The 17,831-nt window shown below is 44.3% G+C and overlaps 1 protein-coding gene across 1 annotated transcript in view; it reads left to right on the plus strand.

Moving 5' to 3' along the window:
- CPS1 (carbamoyl-phosphate synthase 1) overlaps positions 1-17,831 on the plus strand; it is a 93,197-nt gene that overhangs the window by 56,449 nt on the left and 18,917 nt on the right. Inside the window, exons 24-30 of the mRNA XM_063341271.1 lie at positions 399-464; positions 1,036-1,099; positions 4,243-4,424; positions 10,252-10,446; positions 11,033-11,100; positions 13,324-13,399; positions 16,768-16,845. Coding sequence (XP_063197341.1) covers positions 399-464; positions 1,036-1,099; positions 4,243-4,424; positions 10,252-10,446; positions 11,033-11,100; positions 13,324-13,399; positions 16,768-16,845 — 729 coding nt within the window. The remainder of the gene's footprint in view (positions 1-398; positions 465-1,035; positions 1,100-4,242; positions 4,425-10,251; positions 10,447-11,032; positions 11,101-13,323; positions 13,400-16,767; positions 16,846-17,831) is intronic.

Genomic DNA, 17,831 nt, shown 5'->3' on the forward strand with positions numbered 1-17,831 from the left:
GGACAGGAGACCTGGAGGAATGGAGGTCTGTGTAATTAACACTGCCAAACTAACTAGAGAATGAGGGCCTCGGCAAGAAGGGATGGATGTGGAAGGTTCCTGGGCTGTGAAGGTGTTTTACCAAAGAGGTGTGGAGCTAAAACTGCAGCTTAGAAAGAGATGGGAGACTCTGCTGTTGACGGAACTGTAAGGTCTGGGGGAAGGCCGGGCGTACGCTGCGTTGCCAGCATATGACAGTTCAGGTCACCTCCTTTTGAGGAAAGACATGATTGGAAGGTAATAGGACAGGAATAGGAGTAGAAAAGGAAAGAGGGGAAAAGAAAAACCCCTGAACACCTGCATGTAAGAAAGATCTGGCACTGGCCAAGTCACAATCCCTCCTCTTCTTCCCCGTACAGATCGACACAGTGGCAGCAGAATACCCAGCGGTAACTAATTACCTCTATGTCACGTACAACGGGCAGGTAGGCACATTTGGAAACAACAGTCTTATTGCTGTCTAGTTTGATCTCTTTCCCCTGTGCTACGTTAGTTCTGGAGATCTTGCAGATGTGTCAGTCTCTATAGCAATTATTTTGGATGGTGTTAACTATAATCCACTTACAGCAGGCCTGGAACTTTCTCTTGCGCAAATACTGATCCAGTGCATTTGGTGTTAATGCCCCTACGTTGTTATGATCCTGTCCTGTATCACCTGTACTCGCATCCTCTGAGCACAGGTCAGGTGCTGGGAATGTAGAACTCATGCTTCACTCACGTCATCCTGGCATTCATTTTTATGTGCAGCTTAGCAGCTCCTTAGGCTGCTCGAATACCCAAACCAGAGGTGCCGCGTCTCCTTTGGTTTGGGTGCAGCACCACTAATTCCAGTAATGTTGCACTTGACTTATACTGCAGTAACCAAGACCAGGCTTGAGCCCTGAAGGACCAGACTGTTGGATATGGTCTGAGCACCAGAAACTGCTTGTTCTGAAAAGCATGGGGTTAGGTGCTGTGGAGTACAGATCCTAATGGCTTTTCTCCCTCTCTTCTCAGGAACATGATGTAAAATTTGATGACTGTGGAGTGATGGTGTTGGGCTGCGGACCGTATCACATAGGTAAATCTTTCTTACAACTCCTCTGTTCTCCTTGCACCCTCGAGCCTTCTTTGGATATTCTTGTGGTTCATTTGTTCCTCTTCTCATATGGTGACAAAACCCTCTAGAGCACAGTGCGCAGGACATCAATTCCTAACACAAGGTTTGCCTTTTACACTTGCTTGGAGACTTCATTTCACGCCCTGGAAAAATTTTATTACTTTTCACTTGTCACTTAGTTGTGATTTTCACAAAGTTTTAGGGAGTTTTTTTAATCTTACTTTTTGCGCAGGGTGAAGTCTTGAGAACCTGTTACCTTGCATAGAGTTTTGTTGCTCCCACACCTATCTTATATGTTTACTGCCAGCTCATGACTATGTTGTTATATACTGCGCATTTTACTACTGTAAGTATAGGTGACTATGAAAATATTTTGATATCTTCAGCTGCTTTTGAATAAGCAATTCTCTGGATGCTGTTTTTTCAGCCCACTCAGATGGTTATGCAGCATAAGAGTTTCCTCATGGAAACTCTTATCGGGTAGACAGACTGCCAAATTCTGTATATGATGACTTTCACTTTTTCTTTTCATGGATCCTTCCAAATAGCTTGCAATTATTGACAAGAAAAAGATTGCTTGTTATTCAGAAATATTTTTGCTCTGCATCTCACAAGTAGTGGTGGTGACTTTTGAAAGCTGACATTTAAAACTGCATCCATTTGTTCTGCTTGGATGGGTGGGTCACGTGCGACGCTCCTGTTGCTGTTTGTAGCTTGTGTTTTGGAACTCAGTTTCCAGTATGAATGTTGAGATGAGTGAAATCGGGAGGAACACTCCATGATTATGCTTATTTTTTGTGAATGCTTCTGCCAGTCAACATGCTGTGTAGCACGGTTACAAAAAATGAACATAAAAAGTGTGGCAGTGTTGTTTAATAATTTGATCAAATGTATGTGAATACATTTTGCGCTGTTCACCTAGAACTCCTAATTGCTTAGACTAGCTGTACAGCTCTCATCTTGGTCTTACCTGTTCTGTGGCTTTGATAGACCAAGGCAATCTTTGGAAGAGGTTGCAACTAAATAAAGGCTGCTAAAGAAAACCATTACTTGCACCTCTAAAAGAGCTGGAGTGTGTGACCCGTGCTCTGTGGGGGTATCGCTCGGATATTCAAGGCGATGCTTGCTCTTCACTTGCTGCCAGGAGGGTATCTCCTGTCCTAGGAGAGGCATCTGTCTGCGTGAAAGTCAGCCCTGAAAGCAGTATAAATAAGCCATTCCACCCAACTGCATGGACCAGCAGGGTGCTCTGTAAATTTTAAGGTGTGTGCATAGAATTAACATGATTGAAACCTGAAAGTGAGTTCAAAACCATGCCTGTATTGATGTAGTGATTACCTTCTGAGGAGCAGTGTCTGGTTATGTTACAACAGTCATTACTAGTATTACTAATTATTTGCTGTCTTCCCACTGTTCAGACATGACCATCACTGGATGTGGCTGGAATATCATAGAATCACAGAATGGTTTGGGTTGGACGGGACCTTAAAGACCATCCAGTGCCACCCCCTGCCCTGGGCAGGGACACCTCCCACCAGCCCAGGTTGCTCCAAGCCCCGTCCAACCTGGCCTTGAACCCCTCCAGGGATGGGGCAGCCACAGCTTCTCTGGGCCACCTGTCCAGGGGCTCACCACCCTCACAGCAAAGAATGTCTTCCTGATATCAAACCTAAATCTCCCCTCTTCCGGTTTAAAACCGTTACCCCTCATCCTATCACTCCACTCCCTGATGAAGAATCCCTCTTCCCAGGTTATATCTAAAGCAGTTAGATGGGGACTCCAGGTGACCATTGCGTTCCAAAGCTGAGGTTTCTTACGCCTATAAGAATACCTGAATAATGGAGGTGGAATATAAAAAGCGAATGAGCATCTGGTGATCCTTCTGGGAAACATCCAGTCTCAGATTTGATTTCCCTCTCTTTTCTGTGGGGTTTTACCTGAGGCCTAGGGATGTTCTCAGGTTCCTGTTTGACAGAAGTAGGGAGATAAATTGTGTGCCTGTCAGTGAGTGACCCGTGACAGCCGTCTCTTTGTGACTAGGTGGTAGAGGCAGCAATTAAGCACAGCCTGAATTTCCAATGTATCTTGTCGCACAATTAAATAGATATAAATACTGACATCAGTGGTTAACGATCATGTAATGATTGTGAACACATCGTGATGAGGCCAAGGTTTTCTTGTAGACTGTTAGCATAACCATTTAATGATGTTTGTTAATATGTATGATTCTCTGTTTATGGTACCCCTCTTAGAAGTTTGAGCATAGAAATTTATGTGACAGTAGCTGTTAGCACAAGTCTGGACCCCTGAGGCCTGCAGTGCTGACGAGTCGCAAGTCCTGCAGTGCCTAGGACCAAGCGCCAAGTGCCAGTGCTCGCCCCAGCGCCAGGTGACTCCCTCTGTGCCTCTTCCCTTTACAGGTGCCACAGTGCTTACTCAGGGCTCAGGACGGTAGGACGTTCTTGTCCCACAGTGTTGCTGTAGTCACTGTTGCCTTTAAAGCAAGATGAAAGGATCACAGCATGGCTCCAGAAGTGTTGTTCTACTGATTTGCCTTATCTAGAGTCAGCGCGCAGGAAGGGCAAAGCCACCGAGTCGTAATTTTTCTGTTGTTAGCTTAGCCACACTCTGCTCTGCTGGAGGGTTAAAAACACTGCAGTCTTCTGGTTTTTAAACCACAGCTGTACAAATGCTTTGTGTTTCCTGGAGTAAATAGTGCTGTCTCATAATAATGGGCACTCAATTTTCTCACCTCTAAGCCTCTGCCTCTTAAGTTTACCTCTGTGCGCGCTGGTTGGGAGGCAGCAGTAGCTGGACGGGCAGCAAGAGCAGACGTGAGTGTTGGTGAGTGCAGGATGACAGATGCGTTACAGAGGCCTGTCCCTCCGGAGCAGCCGAGCCCACTGACCTGTTGTGCTTGGAGCCTTACGTTTGTGGATGATTAGTTTCCGTGGGAGGACAATTAGATTGCTTGCTCTGAGCTGACAGCAGGCGATGCGGGGCTGTTTTCTTTTTCTTTTTTAAGCTTGAGTGCTGAGAACGTCTGTTTATGTTTTCTTCTCAGCATCCTTCCTTTCCTTGCCCACTTCTCTGTCTCCTGGCAGGCAGCAGCGTGGAGTTTGATTGGTGTGCTGTCTCCAGTATCCGCACGCTGCGTCAGCTTGGCAACAAGACCGTCGTGGTGAATTGCAACCCGGAGACAGTGAGTACAGATTTTGATGAATGTGACAGACTGTACTTTGAGGAGCTGTCATTGGAAAGGATCCTGGACATCTACCAATATGAGGTAAAGAGAAGCAGAAGCAGCAACAAAATCCATGAAGCAAACCAAACTTTTCAAAATTCATGTCACTTCCTTTGGCGGAGCAGCTGGGGGTGAGCGGGGAGAGCTTGCTAGCAAAAGCTGTTTAGTTTGGATCCCGATGTTGCATTTTACACATCGTTGATGTTCCTAGCAGACTGCTCAATAATGAATGCCAAATAAATATTAAATTATTTTGCAAGATGCCATATTGTGCAATATTTAGAAGCAGATTTAATTTGCTGCACAGTCATTTATTGCACAAATTGTTCTGCCCTTGTGGTGCTGAGCTTTAGCACTTAAGCATATCCTTGACTTTAAGCACAAGTACTCCCCCTGAAGCAGGAGAACAAGTTCTGTGTATAACGCTAACCTGTGCTCAAGAGCTTGCGGTCTTGCTTGTGCAGTACAGCAGTGGTGTGGTGGATGTGGTCAGCATGCAGGTAGACGGGTCAGGAAGGGGCACTGGAATTGCTGTCAAACCAAAACACGTTCCAGCTCCTGATCCAGACATTGCACTTGTCTGTCTGGAGTTTTCAAGTGCTCGGAAGTGCTGATACTAAGAGATGGAGAAGCATCCCAGGCAGATTTGGTAATGGGAGGATGTGTAATGTGAACAGTTGGTCCCAATATGGAAAATGTTGATTTCTACCTGGTAACACCGTCATCTTGGATTTGGGGATGAGGCTTTTAAAGGCTCCTACGGGAACTTTGACTCCCTTGAAATTCAGTGCGAGTTGGCAGTGTAACTTGCTGAAGCAACTTTGCAGAACCCAGGTCACGTTAAAATTATTTTTCTTAGCTTTATTTCCTCCCAGTATATGACAATTTGAGCTCATCTCTGTTGTGAACGGGTGCAAATTTCTGAAATGTAGCCAGGTTCCCAAATTTGGAACCAGGCAAAAGCACATCAGCACTCAAGTCCCAGTCTGTAGGCTCTGTTCTTAAACCATTTCCAAAATACTGTCTAGGACTGTTTTTCGATTGTATGTTCGTGCTTTCTTATTTGTACATCTTGTTTTACCTTTTCTTTAAATGCTCATGTAAACAGACTGTTACTGGAAGGCAAAGATTTTGGACAGGCCAAAAGACTCTGGTGGCTCTCCGGAGTCTTAAAGGCTGATTTTTGAATGCTTTAGGAATATTGAACTCTTGTTTACTTAAGCAAAACTGAACTTCTGAACTTGGGGCGTGGAGAAAACTGGTGTGACACTTTGTCAGACAAATAACACTGATGAAACACAGCATCTAATTACTGCAGGATCAAAGAGAAGGTAGAGGTAGGTGATGAGGGAGCAACTACTCATTTAAACATGTAGTGCTAGTAATTAGCAAGTTGGATAAGAAAAACATGTGAAAAGAATAATGCATACGTACTGAAGCTTGCATTATCCTGCTTGTCACAGCAGGGCTTGCTGGGTTTGATGGGAGGCGTTGCAGATCTCAAGGTCTAATAGCAGCATCCCGTGGTACCCAGAGCTGAAGTGGAAGGACACTCTGTTGGGAATTTCCCCAGCTCAGCCAGTCATGCTCATCAGCTGGACGATGCGTGTGGTTCTGGGCATGTTTTTAGCCTGTCCTGCTTGTGAAGTAAAGCAAAATGTGATGGCGAGAGGAGAGAGGGCAGGGAGGAGGCAGCAGGAGATGAGGTGGTGGGAATAAAGAGGGAGAGAAGAGAGATGCTGGGAGTTTGCAGAAGATTCTGCTGCTCTGACTTGGGTATGAAAACAACCGATTTGATGTTTGCTCTGGAGGTGTTAAAGCCATCAGGACGTGAGCCTAAACACACAAAGTTAGGGTTGTGCTGTCTAATAAACCCCAGGATGAATGATAAATAGTCAGTGACTTTAGAACACTTTTCTTTAGTGAGAACAGGGAATGGTATTGTTACGCCTAATTTCCAAGTAGGGAAACTGAGTCTTCGAGGAGTAAAGGGACTGCAGAGAGTCATGCAGAAGGACCTAGGCAGGCCTGGGGACAGACTCCAGGCCTTCAGCAGAATGTGGTCTAAACTATATTATTTGCTATATGTCATAGTTTAAAATGAGTGAGCCAAATGCTAATATCCTGTTAACAGAGCACTTCCTCAGGCAAATGCACTTGGAAGTCAGTCCCTATGGAAATGAAGGTAAAAATTCAGGATCTGTGCCTGAGATCCCTCACCAATCCCGCTCGTAACCAGCTTAATTTACAAAGCATGAATAGTGCCATGATTTCAGACCCATCTTTTAAACTCTCCTGCACCTTCATCTCCTCTAGCGTTTCAGTGTACGATGAACAGGGGCAAATACTGTGACAAATTCTGGACCGTTGGCAAACCATAGGTATAGCCACCAGCAAACAATGGCCACAACCCTTTGCCCTCAGTAGAGATGATACGTCAACTCCCCATAAAGTTATGAGGATTATCATCAAAGCTGGGGCAACTATTAAGCTCAAATAAATAGATGCACTGACTTGTCCCAGTTTTTCTGATGAGACAAATAAGGCTAACTTGCGGAGCAAGGTTACCAGGGAGACCGAGGGGGCTGGGACCTGCCTACCAGGAGCTGCTCACAGCTTCCCATAGTCCTCTCCCAGAGAAGTACTCGGCTGTCCCTTCTCTTTCCTTCCCTTGTGTCCCTCTTACCTCTCCTGTCGGCATTCACAGCTGCTCTGACTCAGCGGCAACTGAGCTCTGCGCAACAGAGCTGGGCTTTGGAGGGAAGTTTAATTTACTGTGAATGTGCAAAGTTAGGTGGTAGTCTGTGAGGACAATCATTTAAAAAAAAAATGTATTTCCTTCCCTCAGATTTATTGGCTTTTTGTTTCCAGAGAAGATGTTCCCTTTTTATTTTAATATCTATCCGCTTGAGGGCCTCTTCTGATTCGTTTTCAGTTCCTAGGATCATTCTGAAACAATTCATAAAACTAAAGGAGGCTCTTAGGTACAATTTTAATGGTCTAATTTGTTTTCAAACTCAGGGAAAAAGAAAACCCAACTCTATTACTAATGACGTGAAAGTAAGGTAGTAATAAAAAAAGTGATTTTTGTTATAAAAGGGAAAATTCTCTCTAGGCTTCTTTCACTCTATTATGTATAGCGTGTATTTTAAAGGTATCTATTGGCAAGGATGTTATTAATTTTCTTTATAATTAAAAACTGGCTGATGACAAAGTGTTATGCAGTGGAGTCCATTTCTGTCTGCCCACGTTTCTTGGACAAGCAGTCCTGTTCCCTAGCAGGGCAGGGTCTACCCTTCGGGCAAGAACATGTTTTGGGAAATAACAGCAGAATTTTAGAGGAAGAAGTAAGCAGCAGCTGGGTCTCAATTTATGGATCTTTTGGAGTAAAAATGAGTAAATGATTCTTTGCTATCTGCTTGAATGAGCTCTCTCCTCTGTCTCCTTGGGGCTGGAGTCCCTAACGCCATCCCAACTTTGATGTAGGCAGTATTTGGATTTTAGAGGCTTTTAAAGGAAGAAACAAGCGGCAGCTGAAGAGAAACTGTTAGCCAGGACATTCACATTTCAAATATGGTGAGGATAGATTAAGATGTTGGTTGACCTTGGCAGCAAAGTTACTTTGACTTGTGATCAAAGAGGAACCACGCCAAGCTGCAAGAAGGGGTTTGCTCCTTCACTGGCTGGTTCTTGTCTGTGGGATGGTAAGGGGTCCAGGGACTAGAGATAAGTACTGTATTTTGGATGGGTCTGAAAGCAGTAAGGAACAGATTCTTCTTCTGAGTTGGAGATGGCGAGCTCTGATGTCATGACACAACCCCGTGTGGGCACAAAGGGGCTTCTGTCCTTGCGCCACCCTCTACTAATGAGGCATTTTTCACTCCCTCTTCTATGTTCTTTCAGCTGGTCGTTTTTGGCCAGCAGCAGTGTGTCATCCCATAAGTGACTACAGAGCGAAAAGGAAAAAAAAAAACAAAAAACCTCTAGCACTGTATATTAGCATGTTGAGCAAATAACAGTCTTGTAGACCTTGGGCTAATAAGTGTTGCTTAAATGCCAGACTTTCTTAGTGGATTTTTATTATGGTAGGAAATTAACTACATGAAAGTTGAGCAGGGTTTGTGCTAGCATTTATCATCTGTTTTTTCTCAGTCACTTCTAGTCCATCCTGCTCTCCGGAGCAGATCTGCCACTCTAAATCCCTTTAAATCCCTCATTAAGGCGTTCCTCTTCCAGGAAGGCCAGTGGGGCTGACCTTCTTCAGGAAAAACACACTTGTTAACTAAAAGAACGTTGATACTCTAAAAGATAGAGCCAAACCGTGGATCACTTGATTTATGTTTCTCTCTTGTCAGAGGTGGGTAAAACTGCACAAAGCACATTTGGTTCAAAAGAGCCCTTGACTGCAGCTGTGCTGTGGGCCTGATTCTCCTTTGGGCAAAGTTTCACCAGCTTTAATTTGGAAGTAAAGTGCCCATTATTTAATTACCCTCAATTATTACATAATCTAAATGTAATTCACGTCCTCATGATTGTTGCAGGTACTCTAAGGCCTGTTATTTTTACTATTGAAAAATTTCACACCACGCTAGATTGTACTTGAAATCATTAGGGGTTCTATTAAAAAAAGCAAAAGCGCCCATATTTGCAGCTGAAGAAGGATGTGTGTTTGCAAGGAAGCTTACCTGTCTTTTATTGTTTGTCATTTATTATTTTTCTCACTTCAAATGTCGTGGTCGGCCAGTGACAAACACGGAAGGTGCCATTGTGGCTGGAGGATGCTGTGCCATCTCTCCCACCTCATCCATTCTGGAATTGAAGCGCTTGCAAATAACATGTGTAGAGAGGAGCATACATGAGAATTTGGCTGAAATACTTGTTACTATCGAGTGCACTACCAGAAATGAGGAGCTAGTCAGGAATAATGCGGATGAATTAAAATAAAGGGCTCAGCGTATCCCGAGTAATTCCCTACCACAGGCTGTCGGAGGGATCGGGCTCTGCTCTGCTTTGTACAAGGCCGGCAAGGGACCAGCAGTGAGTGCTCCTTAAGGGCTGGCTTCTGCGGCTGGGAAGAGGTGTTTGCTTAGCAAATAATGGTGCTGGCAGAAAAATAACTAAAAATTCCAGTTGTTTCCCATTTCCTTTCTGCTGGAGGCTACTGCCTTGCAAGTCTTTAATAAAAAAGTTTGTGTGAATGCCTGTTCCTCTGGCATTCCTGTCAACGAGCATGGGAGAGGCTGTTTTCTTGGAAGACCTGGGCTGAGAAAGAAAGGGGACCTAAAATGTTGTGTTTGTTCATGCTACTGTGTCCAAAGGTCAGAGCAGGCGGGTGGGAGTGGGCTCGGTTGGCGTGATGGTCCCCATGTGAACACAGGAGGGAGACCTCACCCCACCGCGTGGAGTTTTGGGGTTTGCTGCAAGGTGTGACATTTTCCCAGCGACCTGCCCCTGCAGAGCAAAGGGGCCTGGGGCAGCTCAGTGCTTGTCCTCACTGGGAAGGCAGAAGAACCTAAACATGATGTGAAAACAAGGTGACAGTCGGTGGTTCTAGCAGAAGTTTTAAAATCTTGGCTTGATGTCAAAAGGCATGTGAACATTGTGGATTTCTTTAGTTTCCTGGGGAATTTGACCTCAAATTACTACTGGTTTTTGAGGGTATCAAGGAGGATATTGCTGTTTTAGAGAGGCTACACCCTCTGGATCGCACTTTGCAGCCTGGGTGCCTCTGGTTCAGCACAATTATGATCTGCCTTTACTCACAGCAACCTGAAAAGTGGTGTAATCCAAATATTGATTGCCTGGTTATAGCAGCTTTTAATGTTAAGCTAACTTGGACGTGACTGCATTCCTTTCTCTCTGCCAACAGGGCTGCAGCGGGTGCATTATTTCCGTAGGTGGGCAGATTCCCAATAACTTGGCAGTGCCACTGCACCAGAGTGGAGTGAAGATCCTGGGCACAAATCCTTTGCAGATTGACCAGGCAGAAGATCGCTCCATATTCTCAGCTGTTTTGGATGAGCTGCACGTGGCCCAGGCTCCCTGGAAGGCAGTCAGCACACTGGTAAGCTGGGCTGTGCCTCTGAAAAATGATGGAGTGGCTGGGGGTTGCTATGAGAACCTGCTCAGAGGGGACCGACTTACTGATACCTTTGAAGATTCCAAAGACATTTGGCAGTTTTTTTTACTGCTGATGTTGAAGAACTTTTTGATCCCTGTAAGGTGATGCTATAGCATCACTGGGAGTGGGATGGAAACTGGAAGGGAAGTGTCTTTAAATCACCTTTACACAACATGGGGTGTATACCCAGCAAAAGTTAGCACTGCTGTCAGGCTACTCTCGTTTATCCTGCTGGCTTTGAAAACTGTTTGAGCAGGTGGAGATTGCAGAGGAATAGAGAGGTGTTGGCACTGCCCTTTTTTCCTGGTGAAGCTCTATGGACACGGAAGGTCTGAAGATGACAACTCGGGAGCCGAGAAATCGTGTATTATCTTCAGCCCAGGCTGTAGTCCCCTGCTTCAAATCCTCTTCCCCCATCCCCTCTCCGATCTTAATGGCTAGTAACGTGCAAATGCAGTTAGAGTTGAAATTTTGGTATGACTTTAAAATATGTTCTTGTTCACAGCATGTTTTTCCCCCCTGTCTTTAGAGAGATGCAGTCGAATTTGCGAGGTCTGTGAGTTACCCATGTTTGCTGAGGCCTTCCTATGTTCTGAGGTAAGGCTCAACCTCAGCGCATCAGGTTGGGGGGATGAACTGCAAAAGGCTCTTTGAGGCAAAGGAGAGTCATTTCAGGGGACGTGTGGAAAACACTGTGCGAGGTGCATGTGGCATGAAGCTGCCCTTCTTAAAAGGTGGGACAAGTGCTTAAGCCAATAAAGGAAGCCAGTGGGCCCGTATGTCCATCGGGCACCCATCAAAGGTCGAATATAGTCATAAGGATGTCTGTTTAGCTGCATTATCTTTTTTCATCTCTCAAGGCCAAAAACATGAACCATCTGGGATATTCCTTAAGGTTCCTGACACTACTACCTGTACAATTAAGTTAGAAGATTGTTTGCCACCAGGAAAAACAGAAGGGAACATGCTGAGACCATTCATTGGGGTTGGCATCTGTTTTCAGAAAATGACAGCGCATCTTTTGAATTCAGCTTCTTATTTGCTAAGCTTCTCTGCTTACAGGCATGTTTTATGTCCCTATGCTGTGGCAGCTGCATCTCCTTAAATAGACTTTGTACAGAAAAGTTACACCAGTGCATACACACAGGAAACTCACACGTTCTGAATGATCACTTCTCTGCAAGGAGTTTCTTCATAGCTGGATGACTAGGCATGGAGAGGCACTTAGCTGGGCTCAATTGACAGTGAAAATAAATTTGAGACAGGATCCTTTTCATATGAAGAAGAGACACATGTCAAAATGAAGAGGCACAGTATTACTTTTCAGGGGAGCAAAAAAAAAAAAAAGTCGTCTTCTTTAAAAGGAAGAAAAGGATTTCTTGTGTGTTCAGCCCTCCTTTAGAAGAGACTGCTACACATGACTTTTCTATCCAGTTTCTGAAGCTTGCAGTGGGCTTGCAAAGCAAAGTTAAATACCAGCACTCAAATCAGGAGGAGAAGTTAGAAACTGCTCCTGATGTCATTCTCCAGATTTTTAGGGAACACTTCTTTTAGCCTGTCGTTTCTGTCTGTATCAAATTCAGTACAGGCCCTTTCCATAGTAAGTATTTGCTAAAGGGTGTTTGGACAGGTTAGGGGGACTGCAGGGAGAAAGGTGAAACTGCAGAATGTCAGAGCTGAGGAAACAGAAAGTGAAAAGCCCTAGCACAGCACACCGTCTGGCCTCTATTTGCCGAACAGCAGCAGGTCCGCAGCTAGACTTCATCCTTTGAACAGATGTGGCCTTTAATGTTTGCTGGTTGCCTTAGAAAACTAAATGCATTTCCCCGCTAGTTGTGTACTGTGTCTACCAGCTCACATCCTTGGTGGTGCTACTGACATAGGTCCATGGATTTAACTGAACTCTATTGATTTACATCGGCTGAAGAAGTAGGCTGGTAAGTATAATCACCCAGGTGCTTGTGTCTATTTATCTTAGGCTAAAGTGACCGATTTCATGGCATAGATTCTTCCTCCACTTTTCCCCACAGCCTCTGTGGGCTTGCCCACCGAAGCAAAGGGGAAGCCGAGCATCAATGGTAAAAAGGACCAATGTAACATCTTTTTTTAAAAAGATTCTTGTCTTTAAAAGGGACTTGAGTCACTGACTCTTCACCCATGTTCCCCCGGACACCCCTCTCTGATATTACTGACAGCTACATTTCAAAGTCGGTTTCAGACACAGTTGTCTGTACCTGCTGTGCCTCTCCCTCCAGGACTAGGACATTAGGGGAGGGGCACAGTGAAATGGCCAGCAAAGAACAGCCTGTTTTCATCTGCATTTACACTGTCACAACCATCACCAGTGGCCTGTGTGTTCCTCGCATCATCTGTCACTGATGAGCAATTGGGCTAAAGTCAGCAAAGCATCCCTTTTGTCCTGAGCTCCCAGCTGACCCAAATGTATGTAAAAGTCTGGGTCCTTTGTGGGTCTATCTGCCTGAGTAGCCATCTCCTCCAGCTTAGGAGGGGTGTTAAAATTTTGGGTCAGAAAGGGAATTTGGCAGCAGTGTTGAGGCTACATGGCCACAGTTCTTTATTTGATTCTTTGTTATGGGTCTGGAGGTCACGTCTCTTCTCTGGGAGGTATAATGGAGGTTCACTAGGTACCGGCTCTGCCTTTCAGCCAAGAGAGGAGCAAGTAGCTGGAGTCAGGGGTTTGCTCAGCTAGCCTGTCATACAAGGGTAGTTGACCATCCTGTGCTGTGATGTCTAACACTGACGTCTCCTTGAAGTCATAAAAGAAGCTGACCTGTTTTCTTTTCTTTGCCGTTCTCACAGTGGGTCTGCAATGAATGTAGTCTTCTCTGAAGAGGAAATGAAGAAGTTCTTAGCAGAAGCCACCAGAGTCTCTCAGGTACCAGTCTTTGTGCTGCTACTGCTTTTTCTTTTTGTGTTTGCTCTATTTGTTTCATCTCTACTGTGTTTTCCATCTCTTTGTTTCTGTATTGTGTCTTCCTCCCTCTTTCCCTTCTTCATTTGGGGAGGAGCCAGTGAAATTAGAGTTTGACTCCTCAGTTTGTTCCCTAAGAGGCAGACCATGGGAGCCTGCGCAAGCATCCTCACTGGTACCATTGGCGTGCCTGCACGGAGCGGGGACAGCAGTTAGTGGTTGTACATAGGCACCCATTTCTGACCAGTTAATTATATCAATAAATGTTGGCTAGTGGGCTGAGACCCTTCCTACCCCATCCGAGCTTGCTAGTAGCAGCAACCAGCATGGAACGGATAGAATCTTTCACTCAGTTTCGGAACTGTTTTCTGGCTTCTTTGAACTGGCTTCATACTAGCAACTTCTCTCTCACAAATGACCTGTTTTTTTTTCCCCCTTCTAAATGCAGGAACATTTGCAAGATTTCGCTGTGACATTTAACTCCAAATCATCTACTGAGTTCCATTTTCTTCAGATACAAAAGCAGGACTGCTGCCTGCTTACTATTAATCCAGTGGGATTATTGATCTGCAGAGTATGTAATGCAGAAGATGAAAGCGCTAGTTTCTGTCTTAAATGTTTTTCAAAAGCTAATTTGGGAATTTTGAAAGTGTCTTTTTTTCTAGCAAAGGGAAGGTCCAGTACGTTGAAATTTAGAAAAGAAAAATACGAGCAATTTCCCAAAGACATGAATACTTCAGAACATAGTAAACAACTCAAAGCCTGAATTTCTTCTGTGCCTTCTATCAGTGTTATTGTGCAAGGGATGTTCGGAAAGATGCGAGTATGGGAGGAGAAAGTTAAACGATCGAGATTGAATGAAGAACATACAGAATTCAAAGTCTGACCTTTCAACAGTCTCTGAGTTTGGCCTCACCTTTTGGTCTGTTGTCTTCCACGGGTTATTATCCCCCCTGTGTTTTTTTTTTTTTTGGAATGGTGACTGTTCAGAACAGTACTGTAGCACCATAAACACTACTGTCACAGGAATCTTGGACTTAAAAATAACTAAGTCAAAGAGGAACTCTCTGAAAACACAACAATGTGGTTTTTAGGTGCATGAGGCAAATGATGAAAGTTTATCATTTCAGCAAGAAAAATGGAATGAAAGGGAGATACCTTGCGAAGTAATAATATCCTGAAGGACAGGGTAGTGTGGAGGCAAGCCAGACCACTTGCTATCATCTCTGAATAACTTTAAAGGGATTTTGGAAAGCGGGAGAGTGCCACTGTTACTTCCATCAGAAGGAATTGTATAACTAATCCTCAAAAGACTACGGGCCAGCCTGTGGTAGAAACCAGGTCCTTAGCAGTGCTCAGCCTCCCAGAACACCTGGCTTCTCTCTCTGCTTGGTGATGTTGTCTGCCTTGTGTTTCCCCACCCGCTCGCGGAAGCAGACCAGGCAGTAGCCTCAAGCCACATTGAGTGGGACAGATCACTTTCTTATGCCGTTGGATGGCTTTATGATGACAATGGGTACCCTATGGGAGGCTGAAGCCCAGGAAAGCGACCCTTGGTCACCTTAACTTGTCACAGTTTGATTGACTTGAATTGGGCAATGATATTCTTCATTGCTGAGAGGTCTCATCACTGGTACAGGAGGCCCTGCTGGGAGTTGAAGTCTTTGACAGTACATGATGCGTTCGCAGGGGAAAGAGTGGGTGTTCCCATGGGATCCTTATGATGTCCAGTTCTGCTACACAAACAAGGCACTGACGCCTGCTGCAGACATGAGCGGTGGCACACCATGAGGCTTTGGGTGCTCTGGCCCTGATCTTGCAGAGGCTTACACTAGATTGACATGCTTAATATTTGCTAGTGTAGTCAAACTGCTAAGGGAAGACTTCTTTCTTCATCCAGCATTTTATATTGACAAAAGCTATAATACAGTTGATGCAAAGCAGAACAAAAGTACTGTATTCTGCTTTTAAATTAGGGAGGTTTTTTTTAGTCTTGTCAAGGCTCTTCTGGCCTGTGAGTAGTTCCACGTAGCAGTATTAGTTGTGAGCATACGACGGAACGTGAGTGGGACACAGGCTTCATTTTTCTGGTTACAAAGCCTTACCCAGTTCTGCTCCATCCAATGGAGCATCTCCAGGTAAAGTGCCTGACCAGTGTTATTCTGTTGTTTTAGCGACTTTGCCGTTATGGTGTTGTGTCATTATGGCATTTATGTTGTCAATAATGTTCAAAACTTCTTGTGCAAGTTGAGACAAATTGGAGTAAACAAGGTTGTATGCACATATAAAATCTTCCTGATGAAAAACTGCACCAAGACAGAAAGTTACAGGACACAAGGCACTAAATTTATGAAACAGTGTAGGCTGCGGCATTGTCCTTGCCTGTGAATTTACCCTTGTACTGATAAATGTAAGGAATTGTGTCTTGTAACTTTTGGAGTTGCTTTATATTTTTTCAAGAGGAGCCTTTTGAGCATGCACAGACTGCCATTTATTCCATTTTATTCTCTAATAAATAACAGGCAGTTAATAGTGGATAGGACAGGTAAAATGTTGAGACACAAAGCTGGCCAGGAGGAATGTGGATTAGGTTTTTAACTGTCTGTTGGAGCAGGTGGCTGGATGAAGAAAGCATTAGAGGAGAGTGGGAAGTGTGTGCTAGCATCCCAGAGACAGGCAGGAAGAAGAGGAAGGGAAGAAGGAAAACAATGTATACCAGGGAAGGTATTGAGAGTCAAGGGCAGGTCATTCCTGGCCAGCTGTAATTAGTGGCAACCTCTCCCTTGGAGACCTAGGAAACCAGGCAGAGAAATGAGAAATGAATGGATCAGTTGCCTAAAATATGAGACTCTCTAAAACAGCAAACAGCCACTATAGAAAGTCATTAAGTATGGCAAATCAATTACTTTGTGAAGCCGTACATTTAGTGAGGTGGCTGGGAGGCTCAGAGGGAGGAAGAACTGGAGATCTTGGAGACAGGGACTGTCTTTGGGAGACAGAATCAGAGGTCACTGGACCCATGCACACATCCCACTGTCTTTTTGCCATGATCTCACTTAAAAGCTCTTTGTGGTCTTGCCCCAAATTTTCCTGTCATGGTGACATTATGGAAGACTCAAACTAATGCACCCGTGGCTTTGGGGAAATCACGCCAAGTTTCCCCCATTATTTCTTCGCGAAGTTCACTTATCTGTGGAAATAAGGTTATGAATTGATTGGCCTTGTGGGATTCTGCTTGCAAAGGTTTTCCAGTGATGAATAGTGGAGCACTTGGATGGTCCCTAAATAATCTCAAATCAAAACTTTCGTCTTTTGTCTTGTCTTGATGACAGGATCACCCCGTGGTACTCACTAAATTTATCGAAGATGCCCGTGAGGTGGAAATGGATGCTGTAGCCAAGGCAGGAAGAGTAAGAACTTAGCTTTGCTTTAATATTAAACTTGTTTTTCGGGATCGGAGATTTGCAAAAATGTGTGGTTTGAATGATTTACTGTACAGCCATGGATTCGTGCTGAGAAGAGCAGAGAAACAAGAAAAGATGAATTCATCTTAGGTTCAAAAACATCGTGCTTGAAAAGCTCGACCTACCTTATTGTATACATCTAAATAGTTATGTTTTTAAGCATTGCTTAACCATGTGGATGAATCTCTTAGAATGTCATTTTTACTGGATTCACAAGTCACTGCCTTCACAAATTACTTTCATCAGAATAGTATCAGCATGTGTTACGATATTACCACAGTTGTTTTATTATTGCAACTTCACCTTGCATTTCATTACTAATCAAAGACAGTTCTTGCAAAAAAAAATCACAAACTTCACATTTAACAGAAATATTCTGTTTTCAATCTTCATTTTTAACCAGCAGACAAGATCATTTTTTCAGTATCCAAGTAGTGCGCCTTGATGCAATTCATTCCATTTAAATCCTTAGGCCTGAATTTCCTCTGCTTGCTTTTCTCCACGATTTAAACACCACAAAAGAGCGGGGGGAACAATAATATACAAATGACATTAGTCCATACTTGTTTCTATTGCGGAATGACAACTTTTTTCTGTTCGTGGCAAGCAGAACGTAGAGAGCTGGTTTAAAGCCTAATTAGCTTTTACCTTCTGCGAGAGGAAGCAAGCCTTAGGCTCTCCAGGCTGCGGTAGATGTTTATCACATTCGCAGTTTGCTTAACCATGCTATAAAAGACACTAATGTGTTCCCCTTGTTCATATGCCTGTGTCTGCTTCAGGCCTATTCTCCCCAAAATCTTGGGAAATTCCCTTTTTTCTCCCCTGTCTGTATCCTCTTTCGGATACAGCTCTGTTCAGGGGACTGCGCTGGGCTGGAGACGGGGGAGCAGGTCCCGAGAGCAGGCGAGGTGACTAACTGCTCTCTTCTGACT

This window comes from Chroicocephalus ridibundus, chromosome 7, assembly GCF_963924245.1.
Source record: "Chroicocephalus ridibundus chromosome 7, bChrRid1.1, whole genome shotgun sequence".
In the NCBI taxonomy this organism is placed as follows: domain Eukaryota; kingdom Metazoa; phylum Chordata; class Aves; order Charadriiformes; family Laridae; genus Chroicocephalus; species Chroicocephalus ridibundus.